The sequence below is a fragment of the Ovis canadensis genome, chromosome 9 (genome assembly GCF_042477335.2).
Source record: "Ovis canadensis isolate MfBH-ARS-UI-01 breed Bighorn chromosome 9, ARS-UI_OviCan_v2, whole genome shotgun sequence".
In the NCBI taxonomy this organism is placed as follows: Eukaryota; Metazoa; Chordata; class Mammalia; order Artiodactyla; family Bovidae; genus Ovis; species Ovis canadensis.
Window position 1 is genome coordinate 27288231 of NC_091253.1, and position 17867 is coordinate 27306097.

A 17867-nucleotide genomic window follows, 5' to 3' on the forward strand; every position below is an offset into this window, starting at 1 on the left:
GGGCAGGGGATGCTGCCTGTGTCCTGGGGGAAGTGAAGACTGAAGGAGTTTAGGGAGCCCGGAGCTGTGGTCTCTGCACCTGTAAACCTACTCCCTGTCCTTTCAGTTTGGTCGTGGTGCTTTAGTCGCTCCATCATGTCCGACTCTGTGACCCCATGGATTATAGCCCACCCGGCTCCCCTGTCCATGGGATTCTCCAGGCAAGAATACTGGAGTGGGTTGCCATTTCTTTCTCCAGGGCATTGTCCCGACCCAGAGATCCAACCTGCATCTCCTGCATTGGCAGGCAGAATCTTTGTCTCTGAGTCGCTAGGGAATCCTGTCCTTTGCGTTTGGGTCACCTGACTCTGATGACAAAGGTGCCCCACGTCGCTGCGTGGGGCTGAGGCCAGCATTGCAGGAGGCGTCTCACTTCTTTCTGTTTCTCGTGCAGGGTGCCAAGGGACAAGAAGGCGCCCAGGGAATGCCCGGAGCAGCTGGGAGCCCTGTGAGTCCTTCCTGGCCACCTGCCTCGTGGGCCCATGGGAGGGGGCTGGGCCGACCCCTGCCCCCAGTGCCCAGCTCCCCACTGAGTGTGCGGACGGGGCTGGGAAGGTGCCGTCCACACTGGAGGGCTGGCCGGGCCCAGGGCCGGCTCCTGTCCACCCGCCTCACCGGATCCTCTCTCTCATCTCCAAAGCTTGTTCACACCCTTACAGTCAACTTGCATTGTACCAGAGCACGTGTCTCCATAGCGCAGATCTGCAGATTTTGTTCCGTTTTCAGGGTTTCCATTCCCTCGTGCTCTGAAGCTAGAGCCCATGCCCCACCTGAGACGTGTGCCTGACAGCACCTGACCTTCTTTGCCCTCCCCTCCACACCCACTCCTCCTCTGCCACCTCCGTGCTGTGGCCTTAGGATCGTCCCAGAGTCCTTGGCCTCCTGTCGCCCCTTTCTGTGCTGGAATCCACCTCCTTGAGGCTTGCACCCTCCTGACCCTCCTGGACAGGAGGGTCATCCTTCCTGTGGAGGGAATGTCATCTAGAAGCATTTTGGGCAAATCAGGGAGAGTTGAATAGGAGGCAAGTTTGGAGAAAGACGGGGAGCTGCTTGTAATCAATTCCTTGCCTTTCTGACCGTCTTCTGCCTCTCTATAGGGAGCTCCTGGACTTGTAGGGCCCCCTGGCCCCAGCGGTCCCCCAGGGAGCATGGTGAGTAACTGGGGTGGGCGGGGAGGATCACCAGCACTGGTTGTGGATCCACGATGTCCACCCCCCTGGTTAACTCATGTATCCTCCACGACAGAACTCAGGGCATAGGCATCCCTGCTCCCATTTCACAGATGGAGAAATTGAGGCCCCAGCAAAGATACCTACAGGGCTACAACCTGAGGTTCTTGGTAACTCAGGAGCTCTCCGGTGGTGAAGGAAACTGTTGGGGTGAGAAAGCTGTGAGTAGTGCTGATGCTGGATCAGCGTCACAGCTGGCCCTGGAGGAAGCAGGATGAACCTGAGGAATGGCAACCCTGACTGTCGGGTTGCTGGGTCCTCGCCGCAGCTTGCTGGCTGCCAGGCCTCTGTGGGGGCCTCCTGAGGCCTCAGCTTTTTCATCTTCAGCCTGGAGCGTGTGGGCTTTGTCGGCCACCCCGTGGGGGACCTGGGGTCTGCTTGTGGACCAGCGTTAAGAGCCACCGTGGGCACTGATTTCTCAGTTGTGGAGCACAACGCCCAGTGGCATGCAGTGAAGGGCATCGGAGAACTGTGCTCCTCAGATAGGCAGAGTCCAGTCCTGTTCCATCGCCATCTTTTCTGTTGATAACCACAGCGGCTTAGAGAACAGATGTGGGTGTAGGTGTGTGCCAGGCACTGTTGTCAGCCCTTCACGCTCACTGACTCCTCACGACCCCGGGAGGGGAGTGCCAGAAGCGGCCCCATTTTACTCCGGAGGAGACTGAGGCGCAGGGAGACTGCATCACGTGCTCAGTGGTCACCGTGGAAACCGCGAGACCCTGGCCTGCTTCACGTCACCCTGCCCCGCAGTGTCAGTGCGCTCTTCCCGGAGCCAGCCCTGCATCCCTTGGCCCAGGGTTTTCTCTGGCCTAAGAGATCTTATGGTCCAGCCACACGGCACGTGGCCAGTAGCAGCAGCAGCAGCAGCCCTGGCCGACCGGTGTGTAAACGGCCCACCTCCTTCGCCCCTGGGGGAGCCGCTCCGGGTGCATGTCTGCCGTTGGACCCCGGAGCCCCCAGCAGGACCGAGCTGCAGCCGCGTGAACGTGTCCCTACCTGCCCATCCTCTTTCTGACGTCCCTGCTGGTGCATCCGCGGGACGCCTGCCCTGAGCCTTGCCTCGATAAGTCAGCCTCTGGGGGACGCTCACAACACGGGCAGGTCACCGACGCCAAGGCTGTGCTCTTGGGTCACCCTCTCCTCCCCGAGGTCCCCTCCACGCCATGCCCTGCCTGCCATCTGAGAGCCACAGCCCACAGTGGGCAGGCCATCGGGAAGCAGGGCCGTGTGGTTAGAGCTCCGATGTGTGAGGATGCATGATGGTCCCAGGGGACAGGGAGGCGGTGGGAGGGCGGCAGAGGAGGAGTAAGTCAGAGGTGGAGAACGAGTTGGGAGCCTCTGACCGGAGGGGGCCCATCGCTCTTCTCTGAGTGCCCTGGGCCCTCTTGATCTTGACCTTGTCAATCACCTTTCTTTCACTAGGGTCCCCCGGGCTCCAGAGGCCCCCCTGGGAAAGATGGGGAGCGTGGTGAGAAGGTAAGACTCAGTGTGGTCTCCATCCTCTGCGGCGGTTCTCAGCTTTTAAGAGGCGGGAAAGGAGCCCGCTCCACTCAGACCCGCTTCAGGACCCGGGAGGCCGAGGGCTCCTCTGCAGTCGGCTCCTCTAACCCTCGCCACAGATGCAGGGTCAGATGGGGCCCCGCCTGACAGAGGTGTAGACTGAAGCTCTGTGTCCTGCGTCCAGTGGCTGCTGAGCCGCAGAGCTGGTCTGTCTGCCTCCCAAGCCCCCCTTTCTCTCAATTCAGTGCTCCAGCATAGCCATCCCACACTATCGCATGCGCAATTGAACTTTCCCAGGCTACGAGAAAAGCTTTATTCATTAGGAAGTAGAGAGACACGGTGTCCTCCCCTAAAACACCAATGCCCCGAGGGCAGAGGGGCAGGCTCCCTGGCCTTTTGGAATCCCCAGTGACACTTCCTGACTTCGCATTCTAGCACGTGTCTCCCATGTTTACTCCGACTTCTGGCGGAGTGGAGACGGGGATTCTGAACACCCACAGGAAGGTGCCCCTTCTCAGTGCAGACTGTCCGCCACGAGCATCAGCAGTGTCAGGGCTGAGGAGCCCGGGTCTCCAGCTCACACTGAGCCCACACGGACCACAGGGCTGCACAGATGGCGAGGAGGAGCTGAGACCCTGACGTGCGGCAGAGAGCAGGTGGTGAGGGGAGAGGGGCTTGCTGTCCCGAGCCCCCAGCAGAGGCTTCTCATCCAGAGACAGAAATCCCAGTGCCCCTGCTCACCCCACCCCAGCTCCTGATGCGCCCCCCACAGCCAACGCCTACCCAGTTCTCCCGTCTGAGCTTAGTGATGCAGATTCCTTCGGGTCCGCTTCACCTGGGACCTTTGGAAGGTGTGACCATTTTATCTTTTCTATTTTATCTTTTCTATTTATCTTTTCTATTTTGGCAAAACATTGTAACAGGAATAGATACAAACCTTTACATTTTGATGGGAAGGCTGTTTTTAAATGCATCCCTCGGAGAAGAAGTGATTTGCTATGAAGAAAAATGATCGACCAGCCTGTGGAAAATCTCCTTAAGCGAGGGAGAAAAAAAAGAAATCTGGCCCATCTGTTTTGCTTTGATTATTACCACGTGCAAAGGATGGGCCTCTATTCTGGGCACTGACAAATTAGAAGGAGCTTAGAAGAGGGTTGGTTAGAAGGGAATGTTGAGGGCTAGTTGAGCAAACATGAGAACGTCTGGGGCTTCCCAGGTAGACTTGATTTCGATCCCTGGTTCAGGAGGATGCCCCGGAGGAGTAAATGGCAACCCACTCACGTATTCTTGCCTGGAGAATCCCATGGACAGAGGAGCCTGGCGGGCTACAGTCCATGGGGTTGCTCAGAGTCATGACTTAAAAAGACACAACTTAGGGCTTCCCTGGTGGCTCAGCTGGTAAAGAATCTGCCAGCAGTGTGGGAGACCAGGGTTCAATCCCTGGCTAGGGAAGATCCCCTGGAGGAGGGCACGGCTACCCACTCCAGTATTCTGGCCTGGAGAATTCCGTGGCCTATACTGTCCATGGGGTTGCAAAGAGTCGGACAGGACTGAGCGACTTTCTCTTTCACTAGTGACTAAACAGCAATGGCAGTTGGCTCACTCAGCCTCTAGAGGGAGCCAGACACCTCTGCTCTGATGAGCAGAAGCCTGCGTTTGCAAGGGGACTATCCCTCCGTGCTGTACAAAGTGGTAAAGTCCCTGACAGCAGGACCTGCTCTTCTCTCTGCCTGTCCAGTGACCTGAGACCTGCAGAAGCTGATCCTGCCCTGTGCCTGGAGAGAAGTCCTCTCCATCCTTTGCTTTGTCCTCCGTGGGACATGGTACCTCCCCTCACTTCTGCATCAGGGATGTCTGGTTCAGGTTGCAGCTTAGGTCCAAGAGAGCCCTGCCTGGAAAGGGACTTCCTGTGGCCCACGTGGTCCCCGCAGCATTCCACAGCTGGGGCTGCACGGGGCTCCTGGCTCGTGGTCAGAAACGGGGCGCAAACTCCAAGCCCAGCTCCCTCCCTCATCAGATCCTGGCTTCCTCTCTCTCTCCGCACTTTGGATCCCCAAGCTGTGCTCACATCACTGAAGGCCTGTCGTGTGACGAGGAATTGGATTTTGTCTGCATAGCCCCGAGTTTGAAGTCAAACCTCTGGAAGATTTCAGAGAGGACTGTCTCGGCTGAGTATAAAGACACAGTGTCTAATGGAACTGCCCGATAAGGAGATAAAAACTGCCTGGGGAGGTGGCGAGCTCTGTGCTTTCAAAGGAGTCCAAGCAAAAATGGGAGGGCTGCCTGGAAGAGGCACAGCTGATGGCTTGCTGCCGCGGGCGGAAGGTTGGACCAGAAAACTACTAGTGTCCTCCTCGTGCCCATGTTCAACGCTGTATAGTTTGCCAAGGCCGCCGTAACGAGAGCATCGCAAACTGCGTGCCTTAAACCACAGAAACGTGCTGTGTCACCACTCACCGTGTCTGGAAGTCCTGAATCAAGGTGTCAGATGGGCTGGTTCCTCCTGGGGGCTGTGAGGGAAGGATGTCTTCCAGGCCCCTCTCCTTGGATTATTGACGGCTGTCTTCTCTCCGTGTCTTCGCGGGGACTTCCCCCTACACAGGCCTGTGCCCAGACGTCCCTTTCTCGTGAGGACCTCAGTGCTTTCTGGGTTAGGCTCTGTGCTGCCCCAGTATCAGCACCTCTTAACTAATTACACCTGCAGAGACCCTATTTCTACACTGAAGTGCTGGAGTTAAGGGCTTTGGCGTTTGAATTTGGGGGTCCCATTACACAGCTTGTCCTCTGTGCCTTCAGAAGGGGTGGGCTTTCTGAAGCAGGGCATCACCAGGAAGCCCACCCACCCCTTTCAGGTGGCGGTGGTGGTTTAGTCACTAAGTCATGTCTGACTCTTTTGCAAGCCCATGCACCTTGCCAGGCTCCTCTGTCCATGGAATTTTCCAAGCAAGGATACTGGAGTGGGTTGCTATTTCCTACTCTAGGGGATCTTCTTGACCGTGGGATTGAACCCTTCGGTCTTGCATTGGCAGGCGGTTTCATTACCACCGAGCCGCCAGGGAAGCCCTTCCTTTAGCCTGTTGTCCATTGAAAAACTTACTTTCTGCATCTCATTGATCCCGGACACTGTCCACTTGTCTTTCCAGGGAGCAGCGGGAGAAGAAGGGAGCCCAGGGCCAGCCGGCCCCAGGGGCAATCCTGGTTCCCCTGGGCCTCCCGGGCCCCCCGGAAGAGGGAAAGATGGAGACGCGGTAAGTGTCAGGGGCTTCGGTGACTGTAACGACCAGGCTGGAATTAGAAAAGGGAAAAAGGCTCCACTGTCAAACTTTGCAAGAAAGCAGCTGAGCTGGGAAAGGGGTCTTGTATGGGGGCAGCAGCTGGCTCCCGCCTACATCAGGCCAGAGTGGCACAGGGTCCCGTGTGGACTGCTGGCTGTGGGTCAGGCTCTGAGGACGCAGACACGGGTTAGAGCCTGTGCTGTTGAGATGCTCGCGAGACAGCCAAGCAGTTCGATGGCCATAGCTCGGCCATCCTGATCTGGGTAAGCTGGGGAGGCCTGACACAGGAGGTGGCATCTATGCGAAAAGTGGAAGTTGGAAGGAATTATGTTTTTGATGGAATAGCACAGAGTGGGTGTTGCAGACAGATGAGCTGTATGTGTAAGTTCATGAGGGTGTTACGTGCATGGGGACTTAGAAACACTTTAGTGTGTCCTGGACAGAAAGTGGTAAGTAAGAAAGAGACCAGACTTTGGGATCAGAAGAGCCCCTACCATGAAACCTGACACCTGGCCTTGACCTTATTTGAGGGAATCTGCAAAATAAGGATCTTGCAGAGAGGGATAAGTTAGGAGGTTGGGATTAACATACACATACTACTATAAAATAGGTAGTCAACAAGGACCTCCAAGCCCAGCAAACTCTGCTCAATACTCTGTAATAAGCTATATGGGAAAATCTGGACAACAGTGGGCGTATGTATGTGTAATCCTCCTGCCGGCACCGGAGGCACAAGAGGCAGCTTGGTCCCTGGGTCGGGAAGAGCCCCTGGAAAGGAAACGGTACCCCACTCCAGTACTCTTGCCTGGAAAATGCCATGGACAGAGGAGCCTGGTGGGCTACAGTCCATGGAGTCACAAAGAGTGGGACATGACTGAGCACACAACACATATGTGTCTATATAACTGAGTCACTTTGTGGTACACCTCAAACCAACACAACATTGCATGCCTCAATGTATACAACATTGTTGTACACCTCAAAAACAGCACAAGTATACTCCAATATAAAATAAAAATTAATAAAATGAAATTTCACTACCTAAAAACCGAAAAAAAAAAAAAGAGGATCTTAAATAAGAAAGCAAACTAAGAGAGACCTGAGGGGTTTGCTCGAGGTCACGCAGAACGGGTAGGTGGTAGAGTCAGAATTCACACCCAGGGGTCCTGTGTCTCAAAACCAGGTGGTTTTGCTTTGCACACAGCTGATCGTGGAGACAGCCCCATCCTGTGTGTCCCCAGAGCACAGGGTAGATGGGTAGATGCTCATTCGTGCTCCCATGATCGTCTCTGTTCCATTCGTTTTCCCAGGGACTTCGTGGCCCACCTGGATTACCAGGACCTATGGGAACCAAGGTGAGTATTTGTCTACCAAGCTGTAGATACCGTGGGTTGCACTTAGAAAGCCAACATGCCAGATTTAATTGCGAGCATCTCTGGTCACCCCTGTTTACTTCCACGTTCATCACTTGTCACCTAACAGAAGCCTCTGCAGCTCTGAACCATGAGACGGACGTGGGTGCCACACAGTTGTTCCTTAGTAAATACTTGCAGTTAAATTAGTTGCAAAAGACGCTTGCAGCCACCGAAGTAGATCTAGTCTTGTACTGGGGTCTTCCCCAGTGGCTAAGTGGTAAAGAACCCACCTGTCAATGCCAGAGACCCAAGATCGATCCCTGGGTTGGGAAAAGCCCCTGGACAAGGAAATGGCAACCCACTCCAGTATTCTTGCCTGGGAAATCTCGTGGACAGAGGAGCCTGGTGGGTTACAGCCCATGGGGTCACAAAAGAGTCGGACACGACTTAATGACTAGACAATGACAAGTCTTGTATTGTTAGTTTAATTGGGGACACAGAGGGTCCTCAGATTTCAGATGATTAACATAGTAAAAGTTTATTCCTCATTCAGGTTAAGTGTAATGGGAGTTTTGGTGAGTGGAGAGTCCTGACCACACGGCCATCCAGGGACCCACGTTCCTCCAGCCCTGTGCACTTGCTCCTGTAAGACTTCAGTGTCTCCTATCGAGTCCTCCATATGCAGTAGTAAATGATGGAAAAGATGGTGGAGGACCTTGTGGGAAGATTTTGTGGGCCAGGCCCAGAGGTGGTCATTCATTTCCACCAACCTCCTGACCCCGCGTGGGAGGGAGTTGGTTGTCATCTAGCCAGGCCTCGGAGAGGATAGGCAGACACTTCAGTCAATAGCAGGCATCTCTTCTTCAATTTGCTTGTAACCATGACTCAGAAAAGACGACTTTGCCCATGAGGGAGTATTCATAAGAGAGCTTTCCTGGGTGATGAGGACACTTTTCCTGAAGTTATCCTTACACTGAATCAGTGAGTTCATTGAGTCATTCATGCATCCGTTAACAACATGCTTATTATCTCATTCATCGTGGATCCACTGAGCCTCTGCCGCATGTCAGATCTGGAGGTGGGCTGGGGGGTGTCAGGGATGAGTGGCACGTTTCCCCAGCCCTCTATCGGCTCAGGAGCCGGGGGAGAAGCAGATGAACAGATACTGGGATAGAGGGAGGCTTAGGCACAAGTGCTCAGAGGGGGCTCCCGGCACAGCCGGGTTTGACTCCGGAAGGCTTCTTGGCAGAGATGATGTTTGTCCCTATTCTAAGGTGTGGAGCAGCTGAAGGGGAAGACAAGGAAGGAGTCCTCTGCGGGGCCCTAACCTGGGAGAAGACACAGGAGGACGAGATAGAACGTGTTCAGAGCAGAGCATGTGCTGCGCAGGCACCCACAGCCAAGGAGCGACTGCTTGACCAGCTCAGATGCATAAACTTAAGAACGTGGGTGACATAGTCAGTGAGAGACATTAGAATGTTTATTTTCTGCTTTCGTTTAACAAATATATTCAAAATCACATGAAGTATTACTGTAGAGTTACCATATTTTTATCCACTTGCATATATTTACGCAAACTGATTTTTAAAATTTCTTTTTATGTGCCTTTGGTGTCAGTGGCTGTCTTTCCTGGACCCACTTTCTGAGTCAGCCAGCACTTTCCTAAACCGCATCCCTACCACCCAGCCCAGTTACTGAAGATACAACACTTTGGGAATCCATTTGTGCCGCTCTTACGGGAAGTTTTATCTGAAGGCCCAGACACTCATTCTTTTATTTCTCTCCTTTTATTTTTCAGCTGTGTTTTTGGGATCTTAGCCACAAAACCACAGAGTATATTGTTTTTATTGTATGTAAAAGTCTTGGTTTACAGTAATAACCAGGATATGGAATTTGAGAACTCAGGAGTAATTGCTGGGGGCTTCCCTTGTGGCTCAGCTAGTAAAGAATCCGCCTGCAGTGCGGGAGACATGAGTCTGATCCCTGGGTTGGGAAGATCCCCTGGAGAAGGGAAAGGCTACCCACTCCAGTATTCTGGCCTGGAGAATTCCAAAGACTGTATAGTCTGCAAAGAGTCGGACCCGACTGAGCGACTTTCACTTTCACTTTCTAGGTTAAACTTGCTGCCTGATTTTTTCTGCCCTTCAGGCAGGGGACCTCTGCAGTCATACTGAGCTTGTACTGATAAAGATCACATGTGTTCCCCTAATGGTGATTTTGTTGTTCATGATGAAAGGAAAAAGAAATGAGGGAGTTCTTTTGAGTGATCTGAGCAAATATTTGGCAACTCCCTAGCTTCTGAAGAAAAAAAAAAAAAGTGGAAACAACTTTGCCTGAATTTGTAGGCCTGTAAAATAATTCCTTGTGCCCGGAGCAGTGGGTGTGTGTGGAGCAGGGTGGCAGGACCAGGGACTGGAGGACCCCTGATCCACAGCCAGCTCAGACATGTGTCTGAGGTCCCTGCGTGATGCTGTGAGCCCGGCATCTGCCCGGCAGCGCTCTGAGCTCTCAGTTCCCCTGAGAGGAGGGATTTCAGGATCTGGGAGAAATCAATTGTCTCTTAGAAGGCAAGGAGGCAAGGGCACTGAAAAGGGAACCAGAAACGAGATGCGGAAATGGGTAAAGACGTCCTTTTTCTGGGCTGCTTATTAATGAGGTTGATAAAAATCTACCTCCCAGGCAGAGTTTGGGGAAAGAATGATGTAATGCAAATAAAGTATTTGCCTGCCTAGCCTTATGTTCGCCACAGGTGCGTGCCCAATAAATATTAGTGATCCTTATCATTAGATCACCCTGTGGAGTCTACTTTAGGGTTCAGCAAGAAGGTGAGGGGTCTAGAGAGACCTGACTCATCCCTGTCAGCCTGTTTTTGGAGAGAGAAGCCCCAGTGGAAGTGCGGGGAAGCGGCTTTGAGGTGGAGAGACCTGGGGTGAGATGTGCAGAGGACCTTGCCCTGGGGTACAGTTGACTAGCCAGTGTTTACATATGAGATGTGTAAACAGATGACCCTTTCAGCGTTAATACTGTACATATTTGCAAGGTGAAATGTAGTTTAGAATAAAGGTTTCCCTAGTCAGCTGGCATTGGGAAGGTAAATTGGAATCAGAGAGATCTTTAGTTGTGGAATGAGGGGCTCATGGAGGGACAAGGTGGGAAGAAGGGGAGATGCCCTTCCTCACAGTGTTCAGCTGTGGGCCTTGCCTGGGTGCTGTCCCTGGTGCTGAAAACCCCTGGGGACTTAAGAGTGCTCTACAAGGATTTTCCTTGGTGCTTTCTCAGCCCTTCATAATGACTTACAGCCACAAAAAGACTCTTAAAGCTGCCTTTCCTTCTCTTGGGTGGACTTGTTTCTAGCGAAATGAACAAGCTTTGCCTTCCGATGGAGCTGGGTTAGGATCCCAGCCCAGCTACCTGTAAGACAGATGGCATGCGTGCCCTTGCTTTAGTCCTGACCGAGTCTTTGTGACCCTATGAGCTATAGCCCTCCAGGCTCCTCTGTCCATGGGTTTCTCCAAGCATGAATACTGGAGTGGGTTGCCACGCCCTCTTCCAGGGTATCTTCCCGTCCCAGGGAGCAAACTCACATCTCTTATGTCTCTTGCCTTGGCAGGCGGGGTCTTTACCACTGATGCTACATGGGAAGCCCAAGATCTATGACATAAGGGCAAGGGGCTTGTTGTTTCTGAGACTCTGTTCCTTTTCTGTATGAAGGAGTAAAACGTAGTTAACCCCCAACGGGCTCCTATGGATAAGTTATTTCACAGCACATAGTTTTCCAATAAATGACCTCCTCCTCCCACGACCTCACACATTTTCCTCCCTAAACACTGTTGAACTGGCTCAGAGTGTCTTGCAACCAAAGCAGATAACACAGTCACTATTATAGATTAGAGCTCACATGCCCCCTTTCGTCTAATCAGGAACTTCTTGCTTATTCTGTCTGAGCTTTAAGGTCTTCGGCTCTTTTCTTAGAGCCATTTTCTCCGAGTTTCAGTCCATTAAGCTGTTGCTTCAGAGAAGTGTTGGCATCACAGAGGGCCATAAACATACAAATGGAACCAGGCCTGTGCTCCTGCAGCAGAGATCAATTGTGACTCAGATTCTTGGCAGGGCTGCCAGAGGTCATTCATCATGTTCCCTCCTGAGCAAAAAGTTGATTTTGGTCAACAGCAAAATTTAGTACCTGACAAAATGCAAGTGATGATAGATTCACTTATTCAGGCATTCAGGAATTTGCTGTTAAAGGGCTGTCCAGGCCCAACTCTAGGCACTGTGGATGCAGAACTGTGTAGATACTGTGCCCGACATAGGGTCTGACTCCATTTAGGTACTTGACAAATATTTGTTGAACTAATGGATTAACAAATCAGTGGATAATTTATTCTTTTAAGATACTTACATTAAAGTCAGAGGGTCAGACACAATGGGAGGATGGTGTGTTAGTGAAGATACATTCAAATGTCTTCTGAAGGCTGAGAGGTGGGCAGGCAGAGGGGGGTTTATAGAAATGAAATGATTGGGCTGAGTTTTAATTGGTGGGTAAGTATTTGGAAATAATGGAAACCATGAGAGACTTTATTTTGGGGGGCTCCAAAATCACTGCAGATGGTGACTGCAGCCATGAAATTAAACGATGTTTACTCCTTGGAAGAAAAGCTGTGACCAAGCTAGGCAGCATATTAAAAAGCAGAGACATTACTTTGCCAACAAAAGTCCATCTAATCAAGGCATGGTTTTTCCAGTAGTCATGTATAGATATGAGAGTTGGACTATAAAGAAAGCTGAGCACCTAGGAATTGATGCTTTTGAACTGTGGTGTTGGAAAAGACTCTTGAGAGTCCTTTGGACTGCAAGGAGATCCAACCAGTCCATCCTAAGGAAATCAGTCCTGAATATTCATTGAAAGCATTGATGTTGCAGCTGAAACTCCAATACTTGGGCCACCTGATGCAAAGAACTGACTCATTTGAAAAGACCGTGATGCTGGGAAAGATTGAAGGCAGAAGGAGAAGGGGACAGTAGAGGATGAGGTGGTTGGATGGCATCACCAACTTGATGGACATGAGTGAGTAAGCCCTGGGAGTTGGTGATGGACAGGGAAGCCTGGAGTGCTGCAGTCCATGGGGTCGCAGAGAGTCAGACATGACTGAGCAACTGAACTGAACTGAAATATTTGGAAGCTTAGAACCTGGATGAAAGAAGACCAGCATGTGAGGATCAGCCGGTTCAGGAAGCAGGAGTGTGAACAGTTATTTAGAAGAACACAAACTGCAACATGGGTGTGGTTTAGCTTGCAGCTGTTAAGGTTTTGTGCTGTGCATAAAATATAGCCTTGGGAAGAAGAAAGGAGGCAGGCTAAGACAAAGTACAAAGGAGATCCACGTTCACTTTCTTTTTTTGTTTGTTTTTGTTTATTTTTGGCTGTGCTGGGTCTTCCTTGCTACACTTGGGTTTTCTCTAGTTGCAGTGAGTGGGGACTACTCTCTGGCTGTGCTGTGCGGGCTTCTCACTGCAGGGGCTTCTCTTACTGAAGAGCACAGGCTCCCAGTGCACGGGCCCAGGAGCTGTGCTTCACTGGCTCAGTTGCCCTGCTGCTGCTGCTGCTGCTGCTAAGTCGCTTCAGTCGTGTCCGACTCTGTGCAACCCCAGAGACGGCAGCCCACCAGACTCCCCCATCCCTGGGATTCTCCAGGCAAAAACACTGCAGTGGGTTGCCATTTCCTTCTCCAATGCATGAAAGTGAAAAGTGAAAGTGAAGTCGCTCAGTCATGTCTGACCCTCAGCGACCTCATGGACTGCAGCCTACCAGGCTCCTCCGTCCATGGGATCTGCCAAGCAAGAGTACTGGAGTGGGGTGCCATTGCCTTCTCCATGCGGAGTCTGCCGGAACCAGGGATGGAAACCGTGTCCCCTGCATTGGCAGGCAGATTCTTAACCACTGGACCACAAGGGAAGTCCCTATAGTAACTATTTTAAAGGAGAAACTGGGGTGCAAAAGAATATGGATTTTTCTAATATGTATAGTGCTTAGTTTATTTTTTGTCTTCTAACTTGGCTTCTAACTTGGCTAACTAACTTCTAACAAAGCTAGTGGAGGTGATGGCATTCCAGTTGAGCTCTTTCAAATCCTGAAAGATGATGCTGTTGAAAGTGCTGCACTCAATATGCCAGCAAATTTAGAAAACTCAGCAGTGGCCACAGGACTGGAAAAGGTCAGTTTTCATTCCAATCCCAAAGAAAGGCAATGCCAAAGAATGCTCAAACTACCGCACAATTGTACTCATCTTACATGAATAAAGTATTGCTCAAAATTCTCCAAGCCAGGCTTCAGCAATACGTGAACTATGAACTTCCAGTTGTTCAAGCTGGTTTTAGAAAAGGCAGAGGAATCAGAGATCAAATTGCCAACATCCGCTGGATCATGGAAAAAGCAAGAGAGTTCCAGAAGAACATCTATTTCTGCTTTATTGACTATGCCAAAGCCTTTGACTGTGTGGATCAAAATAAACTGTGGACAATTCTGAGAGAGATGGGAATACCAGACCACCTGACCTGCCTCTTGCGAAACCTGTATGCAAGTCAGGAAGCAACAGTTAGAACTGGACATGGAACAACAGACTGGTTCGAGATAGGAAAAGGAGTACGTCAAGGCTGTATATTGTCATCCTGCTTATTTAACTTCTATGCAGAGTACATCATGAGAAACACTGGGCTGGATGAAGCACAAGCTGGAATCAAGATTGCCGGGAGAAATATCAAAAACCTCAGATATGTGGATGACACCACCCTTATGGCAGAAAGTGAAGAACTAAAGAGCCTCTTGATGAAAGCGAAAGAGAAGAGTGAAAAAGTGAAAAAGTTGGCTTAAAGCTCAACATTCAGAAAACTAAGATCATGGTATCTGGTCCCATTACTTCATGGCAAATAGATGGGGAAACAGTGGAAACAGTGGCTGACTTTATTTTTCTGGGCTCCAAAATCACTGCAGATGGTGACTGCAGCCATGAAATTAAAAGACGCTTACTCCTTGGAAGGAAAGTTATGACCAACCTTCTGCTGCTGCTGCTGCTAAGTTCTTTCAGTTGTGTCCGACTCTGTGCGACCCCAGAGATGGCAGCCCACCAGGTTCCCCCACCCCTAGAATTCTCCAGGGAAGAACACTGGACTGGGACCAACCTAGACAGCATTAAAAAGTAGAGACATTACTTTGCCAGCAAAGGTCCGTCTAGTCAAGGCTATGGTTTTTCCAGTGGTCATGTATGGATGTGAGAGTCGGACTATAAAGAAGGCTGAGCACCGAAGAATTGATGCTTTTGAACTGTGGTGTTGGAGAAGACTCTTGAGAGTCTCTTGGACTGCAAGGAGATCCAACCAATCCATTCTAAAGGAGATCAGTCCTGGGTGTTCATTGGAACAACTGATGTTGAAGCTGAAACTCTAATACTTTGGCCACCCGATGTGAAGAGCTGACTCATTTGAAAAGACCCTGATGTTGGGAAAGATTGAGGGCAGGAGGAGAAGGGGACAGCAGAGGATGAGATGGTTGGATGGCATCACCAACTCAATGGGCATGGGTTTGGGTGGACGCCGGGAGTTGGTGATGGACAGGGAGGCCTGGTGTGCTTCCGCTCATGGGGTTGCAAGGAGTCAGACACAACTGAGCGACTGAACTGAACTTGGCTGATAAAATATAATATACACCTTTTAACACTCCATGTTATACAGTCTCTTTCCTTGTAAATGAGTCTGCAGTAGGTATGTGGGAATTTGGTAAAATGTTCTTTTGTTTCCTCATTGATGAGGGTCTTAAGGGTGCCAGAGATGTTATGGGAGTCATCCAAGGTCACAGGACCAGGTTGACATTGTTCTGTGACCGAACCGAACTTGAGTCCGCTTGCCTGATGCACAGCCAAGCCAGCCTGCTGCCACGGGGCGAAGGACAGTAGTGTCTGATGCCTGGAGCTAAGAGAACGGGGAGGCAAGTGAGACTCGAAGCCGTGGCAGCTTTCAGACAGGGTTGAAGAGCAACATTTAGATGAGGGTCATAGGGTGTGTGATCAGTTGGTGGACATCTTTCTAACCGGTTGGTGGTGAGGTAATAGGGTGACGTTTGGAAATCTTAATCATCAACCTTCTAGTTCCAACCAGTCTGGTATCCACATGCTGGTCAGCATCCTTTAATGCGAGGGGATCTTGGTTTCTGCATGACATCTCAAAAGTGCATGGCAGGTTTTGATGTACGTCCCTTCAGGAGAAACTGGGAGTCCTGCGACTCTGTCTCACTGCTCAACCACTGTTTAGGTCATCATTACTTTTCTTGCTTGACTGCGTTTCCTTTGTTGCTGTTCTTTGCTTTGTTTCCGTTTTTCTGTTTTTGCTTCCCCTCTCTTCCCTGGTTAGTAACTGCTTGAATCTGCTCTTTGGGACTTGGGGAAGGCCAGACAAGAAGCGAGGACAGGACGTGGAGGGAGTTATACCCAGGAAGATCCTGCAGGGTCCTGCCCAGTTTCAGTCCCCCCCACCTTTTTCTTTGATCCTCTTCTATCCTGGGGGGAACAGGGGCAGGGTAAGAGCAGGAATAAAGTTTTGGATAGAGAGGTTAGTCGTGAAGCCGCAGGGGAATGTGGTTTTAACGGGGACTCGGTTTCAGTCCTGAGACTGGACTTGGCGGTCACTTGGCGGCAGTGTGAACGCCTCTGCCTCGTCCTCTCACCGCCCAGTGTGCTGGTCAGGGACCCAGCACTGATCGTATCTCTCTTAGTTCAGTGCACTTATTTCCACCTTCGCCTTACTTCTTGACTTCCTCCCTTCCCCGCCTTCCCCCTGCACACAAATCAGCTTTTCTGGCAGTCCCAGAATCAGCCACATCATTTTATTCTAAAGAACAGGACGCACCATCTGGGGCTCTGAAGAGGATTTCTCGGGGACTGTTTGCAGAGGCAAGGGTGGGCCAGAGGGAGGCTGTGGTCCTTAGGACACGTGGCCACTGGGCCTGGGGGGAGGAGGGACAGAGACAGTGTTACCAGAGTTTAGGGAGCAGTTAGACTGTGGTTCACCTCTTTCCTGAGAACTTCGCAAGCCTGTTCCGATCTCTTTCCTGAATTTAGCACAGAGCATTGGAAATGGGCAGGGCCCCTGAATGAGTCATCTTTGGTCATGGAGCCAGATTGCAGTTTGCTGTGAATAAACAACCAACATTTGTTGAATGAATATATAACTTACAAACTCGCCCAAGCAACAGTCACACTGCAGGAGAGACAAATCATCTTGAAGCATTATTTTTCTGAAAGGTCCAGATGTAAAGTTTTCAAATTCAGATGGTGGTTGCAGGGTAAGCCAGTTATTAATAGGATTTTCATTTAAAACATAACCCTTGATAAAGCAGCGTTGCCTAGCAATGTCAGGTTCTACCTGAAATAAATTTGTTGCACATTATCTAGTTGGCTCTTCATGATGAGCTCCTAAGGCTCCTTCCATTTGCCATACAAATTAACTCACCCTGGAGATGGTAAGTGGCTTGAATAGGGTCACCTCCCATTTCAGTATTAGGCTTGGCTACCATCTGCTGACCTAATATAGGGGTACAGTCTCTTACGCAAAATTGTGTGGGTCCTATGTGCTTTGGATTGAGTTTATTTTGGAATTTAGAAAATTAGTAATTTATAAGTGATGAAAATAGCATTTACTGTGGTGTGTGGGGCAAAATTCCTCGTCAAACTCATTATAATGATGCCATGCTGCTGCTGCTGCTGAGTCACTTCAGTCGTGTCCGACTCTGTGCGACCCCATAGACGGCAGCCCACCAGGCTCCCCCGTCCCTGGGATTCTCCAGGCAAGAACACTGGGGTGTGTTGCCATTTCCTTCTCCAATGCATGAAAGTGAAAAGTGAAAGTGAAGTCGCTCAGTCGTGTCCGACTCTTCGCGACCCTATGGATTGCAGGCTACCAGGCTCCTCCGTCCATGGGATTTTCCAGGCAAGAGCACTGGAGTGGAGTGCCATTGCCTTTTCCAATAACGATGCCATAGAAATGTGTAAATATCCATGAAAAGGGGGATGTCTAAAGATTGTAATTAGCCTTCAAGTCAGTACAAGTCAGCTTTTGCTGCTTGATGAGTTAGGGTAAACACTTGTTTTCAGAGGTCGAGAATTTTGGAATTGTAGATACAAAGGTGTGATCGTCTCAGTGTCCTTCTATAGAAAGTAGCAAATGGGATTCCTCCCCTGCCTTCCTTTCCTTCTCCTTTTTCTCGTCCGATCAAAGTCCAGAATGATGGGCACCTGAGACCGGCAACAACCGCAGCAGCTGAAGTGCGTTGACTGTCTTGCCAGGCACTCTGTTCTCATGATCTCTGAACAAACACAGCCTCTGCTGGCCCGGCAGCTCCTGGTATACCCTGGCCTTCGTAAAGGAAGGAAATTGTTGCCCTCTGAAGCTAGCAGTTAGCAAGTGTTGAAACCAGAACTTAA

The 17867-nt window shown here is 50.7% G+C and overlaps 1 protein-coding gene across 1 annotated transcript in view; it reads left to right on the forward strand.

Annotated features, from left to right (window-relative positions):
* The window catches only part of COL22A1 (collagen type XXII alpha 1 chain), a 224743-nt gene that overhangs the window by 137393 nt on the left and 69483 nt on the right, over window positions 1–17867 (forward strand). The window contains exons 35-39 of the mRNA XM_069600933.1: window positions 434–487; window positions 1137–1190; window positions 2691–2744; window positions 5912–6016; window positions 7354–7398. Of these exons, the coding sequence (XP_069457034.1) occupies window positions 434–487; window positions 1137–1190; window positions 2691–2744; window positions 5912–6016; window positions 7354–7398 (312 nt within the window). The remainder of the gene's footprint in view (window positions 1–433; window positions 488–1136; window positions 1191–2690; window positions 2745–5911; window positions 6017–7353; window positions 7399–17867) is intronic.